The following is a 20210-nucleotide window of genomic DNA, read 5'->3' on the forward strand; positions in this document are numbered from 1 at the left end:
TAAACATGGTTTTAGAAAAAATCACTCACTGTACTGAATGGAGAACAAATTAGTCGGGAGCAGAGTGACCATCATAAGGATTAAATCCAATAATTTGGTGATGGGTCTCGCCCACCATAGGCACTCACTAATTGTTCAAACAAAAGGGCTGTGCCCTGGGACAGTCAGGGAGGCTTCTTGGTGGAGGTGGCTTTTTTTTTTTTTTTTTTTTTGTCAGACACAGTCTCATTCTGTCGTCCCGGCCGGAGTATAGTGGTGCCATCTCGGCTCACTGTAACCTCCACCTCCTGGGTTCAAGCAGTTCTCCTGCCTCAGCCTCCTGAGCAGCTGGGATTACAGGGGTGTACCACCACACCCGGCTAATTTTTTGTATTTTTATAGAGACAGGGTTTCGCCATGTTGGCCAGGCTGGTCTCGAAGTCCTGACCTCAAGTAATCCATCTGTCTCAGCCTCCCAAAGTGCTGGGATTACAGGTGTGAAACACTGTGCTCTGCTGGAGGTGGCTTTTGAGGTGGGAAACAGGTGTGGAGTAGGAGGCCCAGGCAGTACAGAGTCCCATGGGAGTGGGTGGGCTCAGATTCCAGCTCCCCGCCCCTGAGCCAGCCTTGGCATATCTAGAGTTGCTAGAATATGGTCTGTAGGGGTCATATCAGAGTTCCCCAGGGACACTAGGGGCTGACTCTTGGGTGGGAGGTAGCTGAGGGACTTCTACTCTGGAAGTCTCTTCCTTCGTGGCTGGCGAGAGGCAACCTGCTCCTGCCTTCGGGGGCCTCATGTCCCTTTGGTGCTCTCCCTGTCCTCCCAGCTGGGAGCTGTTGCTGGGTTCAGACCATACGCTGCCACTTGTGTTTCTGCAGAGGGTCCTGGTGTTTGGTCACTTTCACCTCGAGCCCCACAGCTCACCAGCTGCTGCAGGCCAATTCCATCATAGCCATGCATCTGGAGCCACGTGCAAAGGTTCCAGTGGGCCCCAAATCTAAACTTCTCCCCGATGTCCTCAGTGTACAAAGGTAAATCATTTTATATCTGCATGGGTTTCTCATAGAAAGTAATCTTTCTTAGAACACTCAAAGTGTGATTTACCAGCCTGGGCACTAAAGGAAGACCCCCTCTCTACAAAAAATACAACATTCAGCCAGGCATAGTGGTGTGTGCCTGTAGTCCCAGCTACTCAGGAGGCTGAAGTGGGAGGATGACTTTAGCCCAAGAGGTCAAGGCTGCAGTGAGCTGTGATCAAGCCACTGCACTCCAGCCTGGGTGACACAGAGGGACCCTGTCTCAAAAAATAAAATAAGTAAGAAGTGTCATTTGAAAGTGGAGCTCTGCTTCTCCCGCCTGTATTTCATTTTAAACATTTAAAGTTATATCTTACTTTGGCTGGGTGCGCGGTGGCTCATGCCTGTAATCCCAGCACTTTGGGAGGCCGAGGCGGGTGGATTACCTGTCAGGAGTTCGAGACTGGACTGTCTAACAAGGCGAAACCCCATCTCTACTACAAATAGAAAAATTAGCCACGCGTGGTGCTGCATGCCTGTAATCCCAGCTACTCCGGGAGACTGAGGTGGGAGAATCGTTTGAACCCCAGAGGCAGAGGTTGCAGTGAGCTGAGATTGCACCATTGCACTCCAGCCTGGGTAACAAGAGTGAAACTCCGTCTCAAAAAAAAAAAAAAAAAGGAAACCAACTATATTGAAACACAGTTATTAAAGTATTTTTAATTTACAACGTAGTAATATATCTGCTTATTAACTCATAAATTCTGGTGACAGATCTAACTAGCATAATTTCAAACTACTGATGAGTGTAAATAATATTTTGACATTTTTGTAGCAACTGTTATATGAAAATATCTGTGATTTTTTTTGGTGGCAAAGTCACAGGTATTACTCATATAATGATGATTTGTTCATAGGCCCAGAATAGAAGGAAATGCTACATTTTACTTAGAGGTCAGTGAAAAGGAAGATGTGATTTTCCAAGTTCATGGACTCCCTGAGTTCTGGTTCCAAGGAAAGATCTTGAAGTCAGTGGTTGGAGTTTGAGTCCTGCCTGGAGGTCTCACCCCCTCCCCCTACCCGTTTGCGTGTGCTTGGGCAGGACCCACCTTCCCTGTGCTTCTCTGAAGTTCTTCATCTGTAGAACGTGGATGATGGTTCCTGTCTTTCCTTACTGGGGGGGGGGAGGGTGTTCAGTGAGGATCTGTGAGATGATTCAGATGGAATGTCTTTGTAAACTGTGAAGCCCTCTGCTGCTGTGCAAAATCTTGCTATTATTAGCAGTAGTGTGAGCTCATGTTTGGCTGTCCGGCCCAGCCGGGGCCAAGAGGCTCTTCCTGGACAATTCTCCCAGGATTCTTGGGAATCAGTCCATCGAGGGGAGCAGGTTTGTGCCTCTGAGAGGCTGCTTCCTGCAAGCTGAGCTCATGGTTTGGCAGGGGGTGGACAGAGATACACTTTGTGGGCAGGGAGTGGGTGGGTGAGCAGGAGGTTCCCTGTGTAGACAGACCCTGCCTACCCTCCTTGAGTGGCATAGGGATCTGAGACCAGTTCTGATCTGCCCAGGCTCTCCGTCTCTCATTTTTATTTAGAGACAGGGGTCTCACTCTGTCACCTAGCCTGGAGTGCAGTGGTGCAGTCATGGCCCACAGCAGCCTGGAACTCCTGGGCTCAAGTGTACCTCCTGCCTCAGTCTCCTGAGTAGCTGGGGACTACAGGCACATGCCCAGCTAAGTTTTTTAAATTTTTTATTTTTTTGTAGAGACGGAGACTCACTATGTTGCCAAGGCTGGTCTTGAACTCCTGTCTTCCTAACTCTTTGCAGCTGGCCGGGAGTTGTGGACTGGGCAGGACAGAAGCTATACTCTTTTTTTTTTTGAGTCAGACTCTCTCTGTGTCACTCAGGCTGGAGTATAGTGGTGCAATCCTTGCTTATTGCAGCCTCAACCTCCCAAGCTCAAGTGATCCTCCTGTTGCAGCCTCCTGAGTGTCTGAGGCTACAGGTGCGCAGCACCATGCCTGGCTAATTTTTAATTTTTTTGTAGAGATGGGGTCTCGCTATGTTGTCCAGGCTGGTCTCGAACTCCTGAGCTCAAGGGATCCTCCCTCTTTGGCCCCCGCAAAGTGTTGCGATTACAGGCGTGAGCCACCATGCCTGGCCCCATACTCATTCTTTAATTCCTACATCTACCCATAGACAGTGACAGGTACCTGCTCTGTGCCATGGCCTGCCCTGGGTGATGCTGAGGACTAGACACAAACCAGCCCCTGCCCTTCTCCCTAGCTCTTGGAGAAGATTGACATGAAAACAGACAAATACAACCTAAAATTACCAGCACAACGGACCATAGATTTCAGAGTGTGGGGTTTGAATCAGAGTCTGGGAAGGAAATGTTCTGGAAGGATGAGATAGTCAGGAGTCAGCCTGGCAAAGGCCGTTCTAGCAGAGGGAATAGCTGAACAAATTGGAAGAGCACAGTTATGACGCACTGACCCGGGGCCACGTGGCTTGTTTGGAATCCAGCCCCGCAGGTCCCTTGCTCAAGCAGCTCTGCGAAGCTTCTGAGCCTCGTCTCCTCATCTGCAAAATAGGAACATTTTCAGCACCTACCTCACAGGGTTGGTAAGAGGATTAAACTGTCCACTGATAATGCACCTACTGCCTGTGTGGGGGCCTGGTAATTAGTGAGCCTCCTAATAGGTGGTAGCCATGTTTTGTTTGTTGAAACAGTCTGTCTCTGTCGCCCAGGCTGGAGTGCACTGGTGCAATCTCAGCTCACTGCAACCTCTGCCTCTGGGGTTCAAGCGATTCTCCTGCCTCAGCCTCCCGAGTAGCTGGGATTACAGGCACATGCCACCAAGCCTGGCTAATTTTTTTGTATTTTTTTGTAGAGATGGGGTTTCACCATGTTGGTCAGGCTAGTCTCAAACTCCTGACCTCAGGTAATCCATCCACCTCGGCCTCCCAAAGTGCTGGGATTACAGGCATGAGCCGCCGTGCCTGGCCAATGGTAGCCATTTTTAAAGTCACAGCCTATTTGGATGCTTGAGGGCCAGGGTAAGGCGGGAGTAGGGAGGAGACCAAGGGCTGGCTCAGGACCCGGTCAGGGGACTTGGACCTGATGCAGAAGCTGGTGAGAACTGATAGAAGAGATAGAAAGCCGTCTGCCTTCTTCAGATTTTCTCCAAAAACAGCTATTAACTGTGTAATCAGAGCAAAAAAGCAGTCTCTAGAAAGGGAAGCACTGCCTATCCTGGCAGCAGTGTGGGTGCCCTGGTCCCCCATCCTCCCCCACGCTCCTATTCCCCGTTTCCAGTCCAGCTAAAAAATCTGGGTTAGCTTCAAGAGTAGCCTTTAAGGTGAAGAGGTCAACTTGAAGGAGGTGGCCAGGCCGTGGTGGGGCTGAGGGTCAGGGTCCCCAAGGCTCTGAGGTGGGCACTACCAGGCACTGTGCCCTTTTGTTGTCCGGCAGAGGATGAGGCTTGGGGTTTCCCTGGTGGTGTTGAGGGGATTTTTTTTTTTTTTTTTTTTTTTGAGACACAGTCTCGCTCTGTTGCCCAGGCCGGAGTGCAGTGGCACGACCTCGGCTCACTGCAACCTCTGCCTCCCAGACTCAAGCAATTCTCTTGCCTCAGCCTCCCAAACAGCTGGGATTGCAGTCGTGAGCTACCACACCTGGCTAATTTTTATATTTTTAGTAGAGCCAAGGTTTCACCATGTCTACAATTTCGTTCTATAGCCACAAGGCCTACTGAGTCCAGTGGAGCTGGGCCTCTCCCTCCCTACTTCCACACAGTTAGGGGGTCTGGGAGCTGGGAGAGGCTCTTCAGAACCACTGAGCTGTCTGTGAAGGAGCTAGGAAGGCTGTGCTCCTCACCCCCACCTCCCAGGGCCCCCCACCCCCAGCTCCTTCAGTTGGATCTGTCACTGGAGAGCTCTCCTGGGATGGGGGCCCAGACTGCATGACCGCGGAGCCCCAGAGCATTCTTAGGCTCCCTGAGGACTGTGAACCTCTGGAGCAGAACAAGGGCCTGCCCTCTGGTTCCCCTCCCCAAGCCCCAGCAGCCCTTCTCCTAGCCCCACCTCGGGCTCCGAAAGCCCAGCGCCCCTGCCTAAGTCCTGCATTCGCCAGCCTCTCCCGCCCACGTCCCTGCAGACCCAGCCTGGGGCCACAGGCCTGCCTTTGTCAGCTCACCCTCTCACGTGGGGCCGTGCCAGCAGGGGCTGACGGGCATTCTGCCTGCAGCTGGGACTAGCCCCCCGAGAGGCCTAGGCCCCCCTGGAGAGATGGAACTGGCGTGAATGCAACATCTTGCGCTGTCACAAATTGACTGTGGTGAAGGGCAGGCCTTGGGGAGACAGCTGCTCATGTGAGAACTATCATTCATTCATTCACTTATTCAAAGGATGCCTACTGAGATCCTGCTCTGTGTCAGGCCCTGGCTTGGGGACTTGTGCTCAGAGACCTGACTCTTGCCCTTTTAGAGGGGGAAAAAAAACTAGAAGGAAATGCCCTTCATCAGAGTCTCTTGGGGGGCTCACCCTAGGAATTTCTGATTCAGCAAGTCTGGGTTGGGACATGAGAATTTCTCACAAATTCACCAGTGATGCTGATGTTACTGGTCCAGGAACTGCACTTTGAGAGCCACTGTAATTCAGGTATTGGAATTATGCACGGATTATATTTTCTTTTTCTTTTCTTCTTTTTTTTTTTTTTTTTTTTAGACAGAATCTTGCTCTGTTGCCCAGGGTGGAGTGCAGTGGTGTGATCTCAGCTCACTGCAACCTCCATCTCCTGGGTTCAAGCAATTCCTCTGCCTTAGTAGCTGGGATTACAGGCACCTGCCACCACACCTGGCTAATTTTGTATTTTTAGTAGAGACAGGGTTTCACCAAGTTGCCCAGGCTGGTCTTGAACTCCTGACCTCAAATGGTCCGCCCGCCTCGGTCTCCCCATAGTGCTGGGATTATAGGCGTGAGCCACTGCACCTGGCCTGTTTTCTCTATTTTCAAAACTGTCTCTATGATCATGTTTTACTTTTAGAGACAGGCTCTTGCTCTCTTGCCCAGGCTGGAGTGCAGTGGTGCAATCATAGTTCAGCATAACCCCAACCTCCTGGGCTCAAACAATCCTCCCACCCCAGCCTCCCAAGTAGCTGGGGCCACAGGTGCACTACCAGGCCAGGTAATCCATCCACCTCAGCCTCCCAAAGTGCTGGGATTACAGGTACGAGCCACCGCACCTGGCCAATGATAGCCATTTTTAAAGTCATGGCCTATTTGGATGTAATACATTATTATTATTATTGTTATTTTTTGTAGAGATGAGGTCTTACTGTGTTGCCCAGGCTGGTCTTGAACTCCTGAGCTCAAGTGATCCTCCTGCCTCAGCCTCTCAGAATGCTGGGGTTACAGGGGTGAGCCACTGTGCCCTGCCAATGCTTTATTTTATTTTATTTTATTTTATTTTACTTTATTTTTTTCTGAGACAGAGTCTCGCTCTGTTGCCCAGGCTGGAGTGCAGTGGCATGATCTCAAGTCACTGCAACCTCTGCCTCCTGGGTTCAAGCAATTCTCCTCCCTCAGCCTCCTGAGTAGCTGGGATTACAGGCATGCACCACCATGCCCGGCTAATTCTTGTATTTTTAGTAGAGATGGGGTTTCACCATGTTGGCCAGGCTGGTGTCAAACTCCTGACCTCATGATCTGCTGGCCTCAGCCTCCCAAAGTGCTGGGATTACAGGCGTGAGCCATCGCGCCCAGCCTGGCCTGTTTTATAAATAAGAAAATCAGTCATTTAAAAGTTAAAAAAAATGATTTCCAAAAATGACTCTAGCGCTCTGGGTGTGATCTTATGTGAGAGATGTCACCTCCCGTGATCTAAATGTCATGCATTTGTTCATGTAGCCCAGCATCATAGGGTTGTGTGCATTTCCCCTTGGTTCAACCTGAGCTTGGGGTCCACTTAGACCCTCCTATTCTTTCCATCACCATATCCTGTCATTTTAACTTTCTAGAGATAATAAGTGAGGTGCTGGTAACTGGCATGGCTAGGATTTGAACACAGATCCATCTGGAGTCTGGCCTAGCCTGGATTTAGCCGACTGGCTTGCACTTCCGGAGAGATCTTTCCTTCATGCTTCCTTAATCAGCTGCCTGAAACAGCGCGTGGATCCTTCACTTCCTCATTTTTTTAACTGGTGTGATCATTTGCTGTTCCACTTCCTCCTCTCCACTCTGGTTCTGTCCACGTGGTATGCTGGTGGGGTGGTGAGTCTGTGTCTATGAGGATGGAGGTGGGGGTGGGGGGCCTGGCAAAGTGACTGTTGCTCTGCAGCCCCAGGAGTCAAACCGATGGGCAGGAAAACCTCCCGAGCTTGTGAGAACTGGCCTGGAGGGCAGGGCTCCTTAACCCTGACCCTGAGTTAAATCCATCCAGCCTCAGGGGGCACTGGCAACCCGAGCCATACCCACTTCCTCACAGGGAGCCATCCTACCAGGCTGACCATTGGAAGCACAGAGCAGTCCTTGCCCTCTGGGCAGGAAGGAGTGAAGAGAGAGACCCCCATGTTTGTTCCTTTCCCAGACGCAAGGTCAGATCCCCCTTCCTCCCAGCCCCAGCGGGGGTGTGGTGAGGGGTGCTCGGACAGAAGCCAGAGGTGTCCCTCTGACGGGAGCAGAGTGGACACGTGCCTCCTCCCAGTGGCAGCATGAGGAGGGAGGAATACGAGACCCCACTTCCCAGTCCCTTCCTTTCCATTTTCTCTGGGGAAAGGCGGGTAGAAAGAGCTGAGGAATCCGGCTCTCCAGATCTGCCATCTCCAGGGCCCGCAGAGGCCTTTTTGCCCCTTGGACCCCCCACCCCTGCTTCCATCACCGCCATCCTCGGTGCTTCCCCTGGCTCCTCAGGGATGCCTTTAGCAGGTCATTCATCCCTGGTGACTCTGTTTCTCTTTATTTTGTGAGACAGAGGCTCGCTCTGATGCCCAGGCTGGAGTGCAGTGGTGTGATCTTGGGTCACTGCAACCTCTGCCTCCCAGGTTTAAACGATTCTCCTGCTTCAGCCTCCCGAGTAGCTGGGATTACAGGCGCCCACCACTATGCCTGGCTAATTTTTGTATTTTTAGTAGAGATGGGGTTTCACCATGTTGGCCATACTGGTCTTGAACTCCTGGCCTCAGGCGATCTGACCGCCTTGGCCTCCCAAAGCACTGGGATTACAGGCGTGAGCCACCGCACCTGGCCAGTTTCCCTTCTTAGTATACAATCTTATTTAAATCATTCGGTCACACTAAGAGTAGGTATTATCATTCCCATTTGTGACTGGGTTTTCACATTTGTATGAGACATAATAATTTTGCATTTCTTCTGCGTAATTCTACTTCCCTCTTCCCTTACACTTAGTATCTAATGATTGTTGCACATTCGTATGTCTTTTTTGTTGTTTTTGACCTGACTAAACATGCATGCATCCATTCAGTTAATATTTGTTGGGAGCCTACCGCCTGCTAGGCCAAATGGGGTGGCCTCCAGGCACTCATGGTTTGGCTGGGAGACTAACTATTAAACATAGAATTGCAAATTTGCTAATAATGATTACAAAGGAGAAGTGAGGAACAGCTGGAAGCTGATGAGAGCGGTAGCTGAAGCTGCCTTGAGGAAGTGAGGTCATACTCTTACCCTCTCTGCTGAAAACCCAAACCCAGGCCAGGCATGGTGGCTCATGCCTGTAATCCCAGCACTTTGGGATGCTGAGTTAGGCAGATTGCTTGAGCTCAGGAGTTCATCACCAGCCTGGGCAACATGGCAAAACCCTGTGTCTACACACACACACACACACACACACGCACGCACTCACAGAATTAGCTGGATGTGGGGTTGTGTGTCTTTGGTCCCAACTACTTGGGAGGCTAAGGTGGGAGGGTGGCTTGAGCCTGGGAGGCAGAGGTTGCAGTGAGCTGAGATTTTGCCACCGCACTCCAGCCTGGGTGACAGAGTGAGACCCTATCTCAAAACAAACAAGCAAGCAAACAAACCCCAAACCCAAATTCTATTTGGCCCTTCGAAGCGCCATGTGGTTGACTCCTGTCAGTTTCCTCAGCCTCAAATTAACCCAGTAGCTGCCCTGGCCTCCTTGCTGTACCTTGACACACCGAGCTCTTTCCTGCCTCTGAGCCTTGGCACACACTGTTCCCTCTGCCTGGAATAACCTCTCTCTCTAGCTTTCTTGGCTGTTCCTTCTTCTCTCAGCTCAAATGTCTCTTTTGTAGAGATGGCCTCCCTGATCATGTCCCCTAACATAGCACTCCCCATCACTCTATCATATAACTCATATTGTTTGGTTTCATTTTGGTTTTGTCTTTATAGCACTTAACAGTATCTGAGGTTTTTTTTTTTTTTTTCTTGGAGATAAGGTCTCACCCTGTCACCCAATGGTGCAATCTCGGCTCACTGTAACCTCTGCCTCCTAGGTTCAAGTGATTCTCATGCCTCAGCCTCCCGAGTAGCCGGGATTACAGGCGTGAGCCACCACGCTGGGCTCAATTTTTTTTTTTTTTTTTTTGTATTTTTAGTAGAGACAGGGTTTCACCATGTTGGCCAGGCTGGTCTCAAACTCCTGACCTCAAATGATCCACCCGCCTCGGCCTCCCAAAGTGCTGGGATTACAGGTGTGAGCCACTGCGCCCAGCCAGGTGTCTTTTGTTATTATTATTATTTGCTGGTTTACTGTGTATCTTCCTGGTGAAGCTTGGGGCTCCATACAGAATATATAGAAGGGGCTGGACCCACCCCAGTGTCCTTCCCTGCCCCTGCGCTTAGCACAGGGCCTAGGACATACATAGTTGATACTCATCCATGTTTCTTTTTTTTGAGACGGAGTCTCGTTGTGTCGCCCAGGCTGGAGTGCAGTGGTGCGATCTCAGCTCACTGCAAGCTCCGCCTCCCGGGTTCACGCCATTCTCCTGCCTCAGCCTCCCAAGTAGCTGGGACTACAGGCACCCGCCACCATGCCCGGCTAATTTTTTGTATTTTTAGTAGAGACGGGTTTTCACTGTGTTAGCCAGGATGGTCTCGATCTGACCTCGTGATCCATCATCTCAGCCTCCCAAAGTTCTGGGGTTATAGGCATGAGCCACTGTGCCCAGCCTCATTCATGTTTCTTAAATGGCCTCTCCTGCTTCCCCAGTATGTTACTGTTGCTTCTGTAACAAATCACTACAAATTTAGTGGCTTAAAAGAACACCAGGCCAAGGACACGGTGGCTTACGCCTCTAATCCCAGCACTTTGGGAGGCCGAGGTGGGCGGATTACAAGGTCAGGAGATCGAGACCATCCTGGCTAACACGGTGAAACCCCATCTCTACTAAAAATACAAAAAAAAATTAGCCGGGCGTGGTGGCAGGTGCCCGTAGTCCCAGCTACTTGGGAGGCTGAGGCGGGAGAATGACGTGAACCTGGGAGGGGGAGTTTGCAGTGAGCTGAGATCGTGCCACTGCACTCCAGCCTAGGCGACGGAGCGAGACTCCATCTCAAAAAAAAAAAAAAAAAAAAAAAAACCAGGCTGGGCAGGGTGGCTCACACCTGTTCCCAGCACTTTGGGAGGCCAAGGCGGGCAGATTGCTTGAGGTCAGGAGTTCAAGACCAACCTGGCCAACATGGTGAAACCCCATCTGCACTAAAAATATAAAAAATCAGCTGGGTGTGGTGGTGGGCACCTGTAATCCCAATTACTTGGGAGGCTAAGGCAGGGAGAATCGCTTGAAGTAGGGAGGAGGAGGTTGCAATGAGCTGAGATCGTGCCATTACACTCTAGCCTGGGCAACAGAGAGTGAGACTCCATCTCAAAAAAACAAACAAACAAACAAAAAAGAACACTAGATTATTATCCTCTGATCCTGGAGGTCAAAGGTCTAGAAATCAAGGTTTGGGCAGGGCTGCATTCCTCAGGAAGGCTCCAGGGGAGAAACCTTTTCCTTGCCTTCTAGAGGCACCCCCTTCCTCCAACATCGAAGCATCTCACTCCAGCCTCTGCTTCTGTTTCCCTGTCTTGGGATCCTTAATTTACTCATATTTGCAAAGTCCCTTTTGCCATGTAAGGTAGCATTCACAGATTCTGGGAATGTGAACATGGACATCTTCGGAGGTCTGTCATTCAGCCTGCCACATCCAGGTCCCCCATGGTGCTTCATTCAGCACTGGGTGTGGCCAGCACTGAGGCCTCCTAACTGCTACTGTGGGCCCAGTAACCTGACTCTTCCTTCCCTCCGCAGGACGAGATTGAAGAGCTGCGGGCCGAGATGCTGGAGATGCGAGACGTCTATATGGAGGAGGACGTGTATCAGCTGCAGGAGCTGCGACAGCAGCTGGACCAGGCCAGCAAGACCTGCCGCATCCTGCAGTACCGGCTGCGCAAAGCCGAGCGCCACAGTCTCCGCGCCGCCCAGACTGGCCAGGTGGACGGCGAGCTTATCCGTGGTCTGGAGCAGGATGTCAAGGTCAGCCTGGGCTCGGGTGCCCTTGTTGCTGGGATAGGACCACAAGTCTAAGTGGGGCCCAGGTTGGCCTTACATCTCACTTCTGTGTGTCCATAGCCAAGTTCTGCCACCTCTCTGGGCCTCAGTTTCCTCATCTAAGTAGGAATTCCTGGTGAACCCATAGGGCTTCTATCGGGGTGTCCCAAAATGGTATCATAATATGAATCCTTCCTACTAGCAGCAGCTACCGATTTTTTTTTTTTTTTCTTTCTTTGAGACAGAGTTTCTCTCTTGCCCAGGCTGGAATGCAATGGCACGATCTCAGCTCATTGCAACTTCTGCCTCCTGGGTTCAAGCGGTTCTCTTGCCTCAGTCTCCCAAGTAGCTGGGATTACAGGCACCTGCCACCACACCCGGCTAATTTTTGTATTTTTAGTAGAGACAAGGTTTCACCATGTTGGCCAGCCTGGTCTCAAACTCCTGACCTCAGGTGATCTGCCCACCTTGGCCTCCCAAAGTGCTGGGATTACAGGCGTGAGCCACTGCGCCTGGCTGAGAAGCTATTGTTTATTGCGTATCAACCACACACCTGGTGCTAGCCTCTAATTGTCCTGCACAGTGCCATGGAGATTTCTTTTTCTTCTTGTTTTTTTAGAGACAAGGTCTTGCTCTGTTGCCTAGGCATCAGGCAGTGATGTGATCATAGCTCACTGTAGCCTCCACCTCCTGGGCTCCCCCCACCTCAGCTTCCTGAGTAGCTGGGACTACAGGCACACACCACCACACCTGGCTAATTTTTGTATATGTTGTAGAGATGGGGTCTCATTATGTTACCCAGGCTGGTCTCAAACTCCTGGGCTCAAGTGATCTTCCTGCCTTGGCCTCCCAAAGTGCTGGGATTACAAGGATGAGCCACGGTGCCAGGCAGAGTTTCCTTAATTATGCTAATGAAAAGTGGTGAAGGCCTCGAGACCATCCTGGCTAATACGGTGAAATCCTGTCTTTACTAAAAATACAAAAAATTAGCCGGGCGTGGTGGCGGGCACGTGTAGTCCCAGCTACTCAGGAGGCTGAGGCAGGAGAATGGCGTGAACCTGGGAGGCGGAGCGTGCAGTGAGCCAAGATCGCGTCACCACTGCACTCCAGCCTGAGCGACAGAGCAAGACTCCGTCTCAAAAAAAAAGAAAAGTAGTGAAGGCCTAGAGTTGGTCAAGCCTGGTTTAAATCTTGGCTCCAATATATCTGAACTTTATTATTTTGAGCAAAGTCACCTATTTCAGTGTCCTCATCTGTAAAATGGGTTTGCAGCAATCTCTATCTCACAGGGTTCTATGAGGATTAAATGAAATAATGTGGGCTGGGCACAGTGGCTCATGCCTGTAATCCCAGCACTTTGGGAGGCCAAGGCGGGCAGATCACCTGAGGTCAGGAGTTCGAGACCAGCCTGGCCAACATGGTGAAAACCCATCTCTACTAAAAATACACAAATTAGCTGAGTGTGGTGGTTCCCGCCTGTAATCCCAGCTACTCAGGGGCTGAGACAGGAGAATCGCTTGAACCCGGGAGGCGGTGGTTGCAGTGAGCTGAGATCGCACCACTGCACTCCAACCTGGGTGGCAGAGTGAGACTCCGTCTCAAAAAAAAAAAAAAAGAAAGAAAGAATGTGGGTAAAATGCCAGCATAAGGACTCAAAAATGTTAGCTATTATTATTATTTCCATTTTCTTGATGAAGAATCTGAGGTTCAGAGAAAGGCAATACCAGCCCAAGGTCAAGGGGCGCTCAGTGTGTTGGTGGCAGAGCCCAGGCTCATGAGCCTCCCAAGCTTCCAGCTTGGCCTCACTGCTCTCTGCTTCAGGAAGCAGGGGAAGGGTGGGTGGGAGGTTGGCAGGTGGGATGTCCCCCTGCCCGTCTTCAGAAGCTCTGGTCTGGTGGTGAGAACTCCAGGGCCCCCAGGCCCGGCCCCCTGCCCTCAGAACTCAGCCCAGTGTGATCCGGTGATAGGAGGATCAGCCTGGCCAACATGGTGAAACCCCGAGGCTACTAAAAATACAAAATGAGCCGGGTGTGGTGGTACACGCCTGTACTCCCAGCTACTCATGAGGCTGAGGCAGATGAATCGCTTGAACCTGGGAGGCCAAGGTTGCAGTGAGCTCACACCATTGCAGTACAGCCTGGGTGACAGAGTGAAACTCTGTCTCAAAAAAAAAAAAAAAAAAAAAATTAGCTGAGTATGGTGGTAAGTGCCTATAGTCCCAGCTATAAGCGAGGCCAAGGCCAGAGGATTGCTTGAGTCCAGGAGTTAAAGGTTGCAGTGAGCTATGATTGCAGCACTGCACTCCAGCCTGGGCAACAGAGAGAGAGACCTTGTCTCTCTTTAAAAGAAAAAAATGAATGAGTTAGTTTCCAAGTTCAAAGTGTACCTCTACTTGACAGGGCAGCTCCCGGGCATATTCAGGTTCCAATCACTGCGTTGGGAGGGGTGGGGGGTGGTGGGAGAAGGCAGTAGGGAGGAGGTGGGGACTGGGAGGGAATAGCTGGAGAAACTCAGAGGAATCTGCGTTTGGGCATATAGTGGAGGATTTCTGGGAGGGACACAAAAAAATGTCAGACTTCAGAAAGATGAGGAAGGGGCGGAGGAAAGGCTGGGACCTGGAACTAGCTGCGGGCTGCGGCGCCCCCGTGGGTGGAGCCAGAGCAGCGGCGGTGTTGGCGGGGAGGCGGAGGTGGGGAGCTGGTGTGGGGAGCGGGTTTGTGGCTCTCCGGAGTCTGGGCGGAGAGGAGGGGCCCTTTCTGTTGGGATTTGAATTAGCCAATTAGCATCCCTCTTGCCCCTTCCCTCCCTCCTCTCCCCACGCTGCAGCTGGAGCGCTGAGCTCATCTGCGGGCCTGGGGCCTGAGCTGGATGGACACCTCTGGCCACCACCCTGAGCCCCATGTGCTGGGGTCGTTCTGGGGGTTTTGGGAAGTTATCAGAATGCTGCTTTCCCTGGCATCGTCTTGGAGGGCTTGATGGACCCGAGCGGGCGCTGCCTAGGAGGGTACCTCTGGGACTTCCCCAACTTGCTCTGCCAGCTCCTTGGCCCATGCCCTGACTGGCCCTTACCACTTGGTGCCTCATTTTCCCCTTCTGTTAATTGTGGCTTTTGACCAGCTGAATCTTCAGGGCTTTTGAGCTCCGGTGGTTTTATGGAGCAGAGGGGTATTGGTGGGGTGGGGTGGGGGGGTCATGAATAAAACCACAGGCCTCAGTGCCCCCCCCAACTCCCAGGCTCTCCCTCTCTGCTGGTCCTCACCAGTGACAGGACCTACAGAACCTCGGTAGGGCCTTTGCCCAGCATGAGGAGGGCAAGGTCACGGGGCGGAGAGCTGCTGTGCCACTTGTTTGCTGTGTGGCCTTGGGTAAGTTCCTTCACATCTCTGAGCTTGTTTCCTCGTGTGGAAAATGGAGATAAAATGAGTCCCTCCCTCTAGGGGTTTTTGTGAGGATAAAATGAAATAATTCGAGTGAAGAGAGTATTGAACACTAGGTCTGGAAATAAACATGTATTGGTTGTGGTTTTCGTTTTCTTTTTCTTTTCTTTTTTTTTTTTTTTTTTTTTGAGATGGAGTCTCGCTCTGTCACCCAGAGACTGGAGTGCAGTGGCGCGATCTCGGCTCACTGCAAGCTGCGCCTCCCGGGTTCATGCCATTCTCCTGCCTCAGCCTCCCAAGTAGCTGGGACTACAGGTGCCCGCTACCACGCCCGGCTATTTTTTTGTATTTTTAGTAGAGACGGGGTTTCACCGTGTTATCCAGGATGGTCTCAATCTCCTGACCTTGTGATCTGCCCGCCTCGGCCTCCCAAAGTGCTGGGATTACAGGCGTGAGCCACTGCACCTGGCCTTTTTTCTTTTTTTTTAAAGACAGGGTCTCACTCTGTCACCCAGGCTGGAGTGCAGTGGTGTGATCTCAGCAACCTCTGCCTCCTGGGTTCCAGCAATTCTCCTACCTCAGCCTCCCAAGTAGCTGGGATTACAGGCATGCGCCACCATGTCCAGCTAATTTTTGTATTTTTGGTAGAGATGGGGTTTCTCTATGTTGGCCAGGCTGTTCTCTAACTCCTGACCTCAGGTGATCCACCCAAGTTGGCTTTCCAAAGTGCTGGGATTACAGGTGTGAGCCACCATGCCTGGTCTGGTTGTGGTTTTCTTATTGCTGAGAAGAACTTACACAGCAAGTACAAGTTCTTCTGAGCAATACGTCCGTAGGACTACTAGTAGTAGTAGACTAGTAGGACTGGTTGGTAGTAGTACTAGACTAGTAGTCTGGGGGCGAGGGTAGGCCAGGATCTCAGCCTCCCAGGATGGATGAAAATCACCAGGAGGGCTTGTTCACAATGCACATTCCCAGGACCCCTCAGGAGCTGAGACCTGATACTAGGAGGTCAGGTCCGGGGAATCTGGGATCTAAATTCTTGTCTAAAGTGACTCCTATAGGAAGCCAAGGACATACCAGGAGCATGCCCCCTTCCTCAGATACAGATGTTGCTGGAGAAAATGTTCTGGCTTTGGGTTTAATTCCTAGGTTACCTGTGCAGGTTACCTCCCTTCTTTGAGTCTCAGTTTCCTCATCTGTAGCGTGGGGGTGACATTCCCACCCTCCTTGGGTTTGTAGGAGGATTCAGCCACATGGAGTCCAGAATGCTGCCTGGCCAGGGGATGCTCTTCCTTTTTTTTTTTTTTTTTTTTTTTTTTGAGACAAAGTCTTGCTCTGTCACTCAGGCTGGAGGGCAGTAGCATGATCTCGGCTCACGGCAACTTCCACCTCCCGGGTTGAAGCAATTCTCCTGCCTCAGCCTTCCGAGTAGCTAGGATTACAGGTGCACCACTATACCCAGCTAATTTTTGTATATTTTTTAGTAGAGATGGGGTTTCACCATGTTGACCAGTCTGGTCTTGAACTCCTGACCTCAAGTGATCTGCCGGCCTCGACCTCCCAAAGGGCCAGAATTACAGGCATGAGCCACCACGCCCAGCCTTGTTTCTTTGTTTCTTTCTTTCTTGAAACATAGTCTCTCTTTGTCACCCAGGCTGCAGTGCAGTGGCCGATCACAGCTCACTGCAGCCTTGACCTCCTGGGCTCTCAAGGGATCCTCCTGTCTCAGCCTCCTGAGTAGCTGATACTACAGGCACATACCATCATGCCCTGCTAACTTAAAGAAATTTTTATAGAGATGGGGGTCTCCCTATTTTGCTCAGGCTGGTCTTGAACTCCTGGCCTCAAGCAGTCTTCCTACCTCGACCTCCCAAAGTATTGGAATTACAGGCATCAGCCACCGTGCCTGGCCAGGAGCTGCTCTTTCGTGAGAGCTCCCATCCCTCTCCCTGAGGATCAGGATGACAGGCCCAGGAGCCAAGGGGCCTGATGCCTGGGGAGCAGGGGCTGGAGGCTGCTAGTTGCACTTGGCAGGAGCCAGGCCCTAGCGCTGTAAACAGTGACCTCATGGCTGAGTGCATTTGTTTATGGTTTGGGGATTTGCCCTGGTTTCCGGAAGCCGCAGCTGCCATGCCTCCCTTAGTATCTCAGCCCCCCTACCTTGAGGGTAGCTGGGAGGATCAAATGAGACAGACATGTGGGGCCCTTCAAGCGCCTGACGTAGTAAGCCCACTGTTGGGGTTTATTATTAATACTTTTATTGTTGATGTTAATATATTTTCACGCATTGGGCCTATACGGCAAAATCAGGCTGAGAGTGAGACTTTAGAGTTGACCCACTCGATTTCAAAGCTTGGTTCTATAGCCTTCCTAGCTGTGTGACCTTGGGAAGTGACCTTTCCTTTCTGAGCCTCAGAATGGGGATAATAATCAAAGTGCTTCCCAACGGGATGAAAAGCACGTGGTGAGCACCCGGGGGATGTGCTAGCTGATTCTGTAAATCACTTGTGAGGGCCGAGGGGGCCCAGGACCACTGAGGCTCACTGAGGAGCAGGGACAAGCCCAGGCCACAGGGCTCCTGCCTCCCAGTCTGGCTGCCTGGAGTTGTGATTTTTTTTTTTTTTTCTTTTTCCAAGACAAAGTCTTGCTCTGTTGCCCAGGCTGGAGTGCAGTGGTGCAATCTCAGCTCACTGCAACCTCCGTCTCCTGGGTTCAAGCAATTCTCCTGTCTCAACTTCCCGAGTAGCTGGGATTACAGGCATGTGCCACCACGCCTGGCTAATTTTTGTATTTTTAGTAGAGACAGTAAAGACGGGGTTTTACCATGTTGGCCAGGCTGGTCCTGAACTCCTAACCTCAAGTGATCCGCCCGTCTCAGCCTCCCAAAGTGTTGGGATTATAGGCGTGAGCCACCGTGCTCGGCCTGTGCTTTCTTTTGATACAGCAGCCGTCAGGGAAAGGGAGTAAATAGGAAAGGGATTCCATGGAGAATGGGGCAGAAGGGAACTGGGGAATCATGGAGAGGATGGGAGGGGATGAAATCCATAGAGTTGTTCATGAACCCCAGAGGATCCAGAAATCCACATGGATTGTGACTTCTTGATGGGGACTGGTAGCCTCCCCAGATGGAGGACATGGTGGAGATGGGGCATCCCTGCAGGAGGAGAGGAGCTGGCCCAGATGAGAGCTCATTTGAGAGAGGAGCCCTCACCCCAGCCAGGGGTGCAGCCCTTCCTGGACAATGGGTGGGGTTGGCATTTGAGGGCAACCTCTTCAGCCCAGTAAGGGCAGGTGCCACTCCCCATGTATATTCAATCATTCACTCATTCATCTCCCTCCCTTTTCACTTGTTGGACCCTTGGATTTATTTGTTCATCCAACAAGCATTTATTAGGCACTTAGTGTGTGTCTGACGCTGTGCTGCTGCTGGGACACATAGATGTGAATGAGGCCAAGTATGTCTGCGGCCTTGATCTCTGTACCCCACCACTCCTGCCTCCAGTGCCTAAGCAGGATCAGTGAGTGAGTGAGTTAGTGAGTGAGTGTCAGTGAGTGAATGAATGGAATGTTGATCAGGACAGAGGCTTACTGGGTGACCTAACAGCCCCAAACCGGGGACCATGTTTAAATAACTTGTCCTGGGTCACATAGCCAGTAAATGCTGGAATTGGGCTTAAATCTAGTTTTCTCATCTGCAAAGCCCTTGTTCTGATACTGAGGGGTTGTTCTCCCCACTTTATGGATGAGGAAGGTCTGGTGCCCAGAGAGGCTGTGGGAGGAGCTTCATGGGCCCGCTCCTGGCTGTCCTACGAGATCCTCGGGCAGAAAGAGGCAGTGGCAGTGGAGGGAGGGAAAGGCCATGCCTGGTTTCCTTTCTGGTCATTGTTTTTCCTGGCCTGCCTCATACATTGCCAAGGGGTCCATGCCGAGCTGGGCTTCGGCCCAGGCAGAGGTCAGAGCCAGGGAGGGCCCTCTTCCCTTCCGGCAGGGAGGAGGCACAACAGTCATTTCTGAGACCAGCAGGCACGGGGTGCTGGGCTCTCTGCCCCATGTGGAGTTCCTGCTGGCAAAACCTGGGCACCCCTGGGAGACCCTGGACTATACTGGCCCCTCAGCCAAACCCCTGGGGCTCCCAGCCCAGCCCAACCCACACTGGCTTTGCGTGACCCTGAGTGAGTCACTTCTGCTCTGAGCTCCAGTTTCCTTGTAAAATGGGGACAGGATTAGGGTGAAGATGGGTGAGTTTGGCATGCGGTAGGTATTCACCAAACAGTAGTTCCCAATCTACATAGAGATGGAGTCTGGTTGCAATTTCCCAGCTCAGAAGGGCCTTCCATCCTCATCCCTGCAGGCCTCCTTTCCTGGCCTCCCTCAACCAGCCAGCAGGGGACAGAACAGAGGGTGTCTGCCAGGAATGGGGTGCTGTTGCTACAGAGTCCTGGACCAGGATCAGAGATTGCAGCTCCTCTAACTTCTTTCTGTAGGGATGACTTGGACATCTGCCCACCCTTTGTCATTTCGGGCCTGTTCTACATCCCAGACAACTAGATATAGGTCTCAGGGTCACACTGTGACCTCCAGCCATCATGCCCTTCTCTGGGCTTCAGCTCCTTGGAGCAGCAGCCACCAGTCACCCAGAACTCACTGTGTGCAGGCCCAAGGCCAAGGCTTTTGTGCAATAGCTGGTTCAATTATCCTGTCAGGCCTATAAGGTTGATCCTGTTATTACCGCGTTCATTTTATAGTTGAGGAGACTGAGGTACAGAGAGGAAAATTGCCTTGCCCAGGACGACACACTAGTCACTGGCAGAGATGGGATTCAGTGGTCTAGGGCCCATCTTGCTCTGGGTTTCTACTGCAGCTCAATCCCCTCTCTGTTTTGTTTTATTTTGTTTTTAGGAGACAGGGTCTCACTCTGTTGCCCAGGCTGGAGTGCAATGGCACAATCATAGCTCACAGCAACCTCGACCTCCAGGGCCCAAGCGATTCTTCCATCTTGGCCTCCTGAGTACTTGGGCCTGTAGGTGTGTGCCACCATGCCAAGCTAACTTTTTTGGTTTTTTTTTGGTAGAGGTGAGGTCTTGCTATGTTCCCCAGGCAGATCTCGAATTCCTGGGCTCAAGCGATCCCCCTGCCTCAGCTTCTCAAAGTGTGGGATTCCAGGTGTGAGCTACCGTGTCCAGCCCCTCAAAGTATTGGGATTAAAGGTGTGAGCTACTGTACCCAGTTCCTCAGTCTCCTCCCTTTAAGATGAGCTTCTGGCCCTCCCACAGGCTTTTGTAAGGACTGGGCAAGAGGTGGCTGGGAGAGGCTTTGGAAGTG

General features: G+C 51.5%; 1 protein-coding gene across 1 annotated transcript in view; it reads left to right on the plus strand.

The window, feature by feature from the left end:
* MTCL2 (microtubule crosslinking factor 2) overlaps positions 1 to 20210 on the plus strand; it is an 87572-nt gene that overhangs the window by 13370 nt on the left and 53992 nt on the right. Inside the window, exon 2 of the mRNA XM_055265134.2 lies at positions 11269 to 11493. Coding sequence (XP_055121109.2) covers positions 11269 to 11493 — 225 coding nt within the window. The remainder of the gene's footprint in view (positions 1 to 11268; positions 11494 to 20210) is intronic.

The sequence above is a fragment of the Symphalangus syndactylus genome, chromosome 24 (genome assembly GCF_028878055.3).
Source record: "Symphalangus syndactylus isolate Jambi chromosome 24, NHGRI_mSymSyn1-v2.1_pri, whole genome shotgun sequence".
Taxonomy (NCBI): Eukaryota; Metazoa; Chordata; class Mammalia; order Primates; family Hylobatidae; genus Symphalangus; species Symphalangus syndactylus.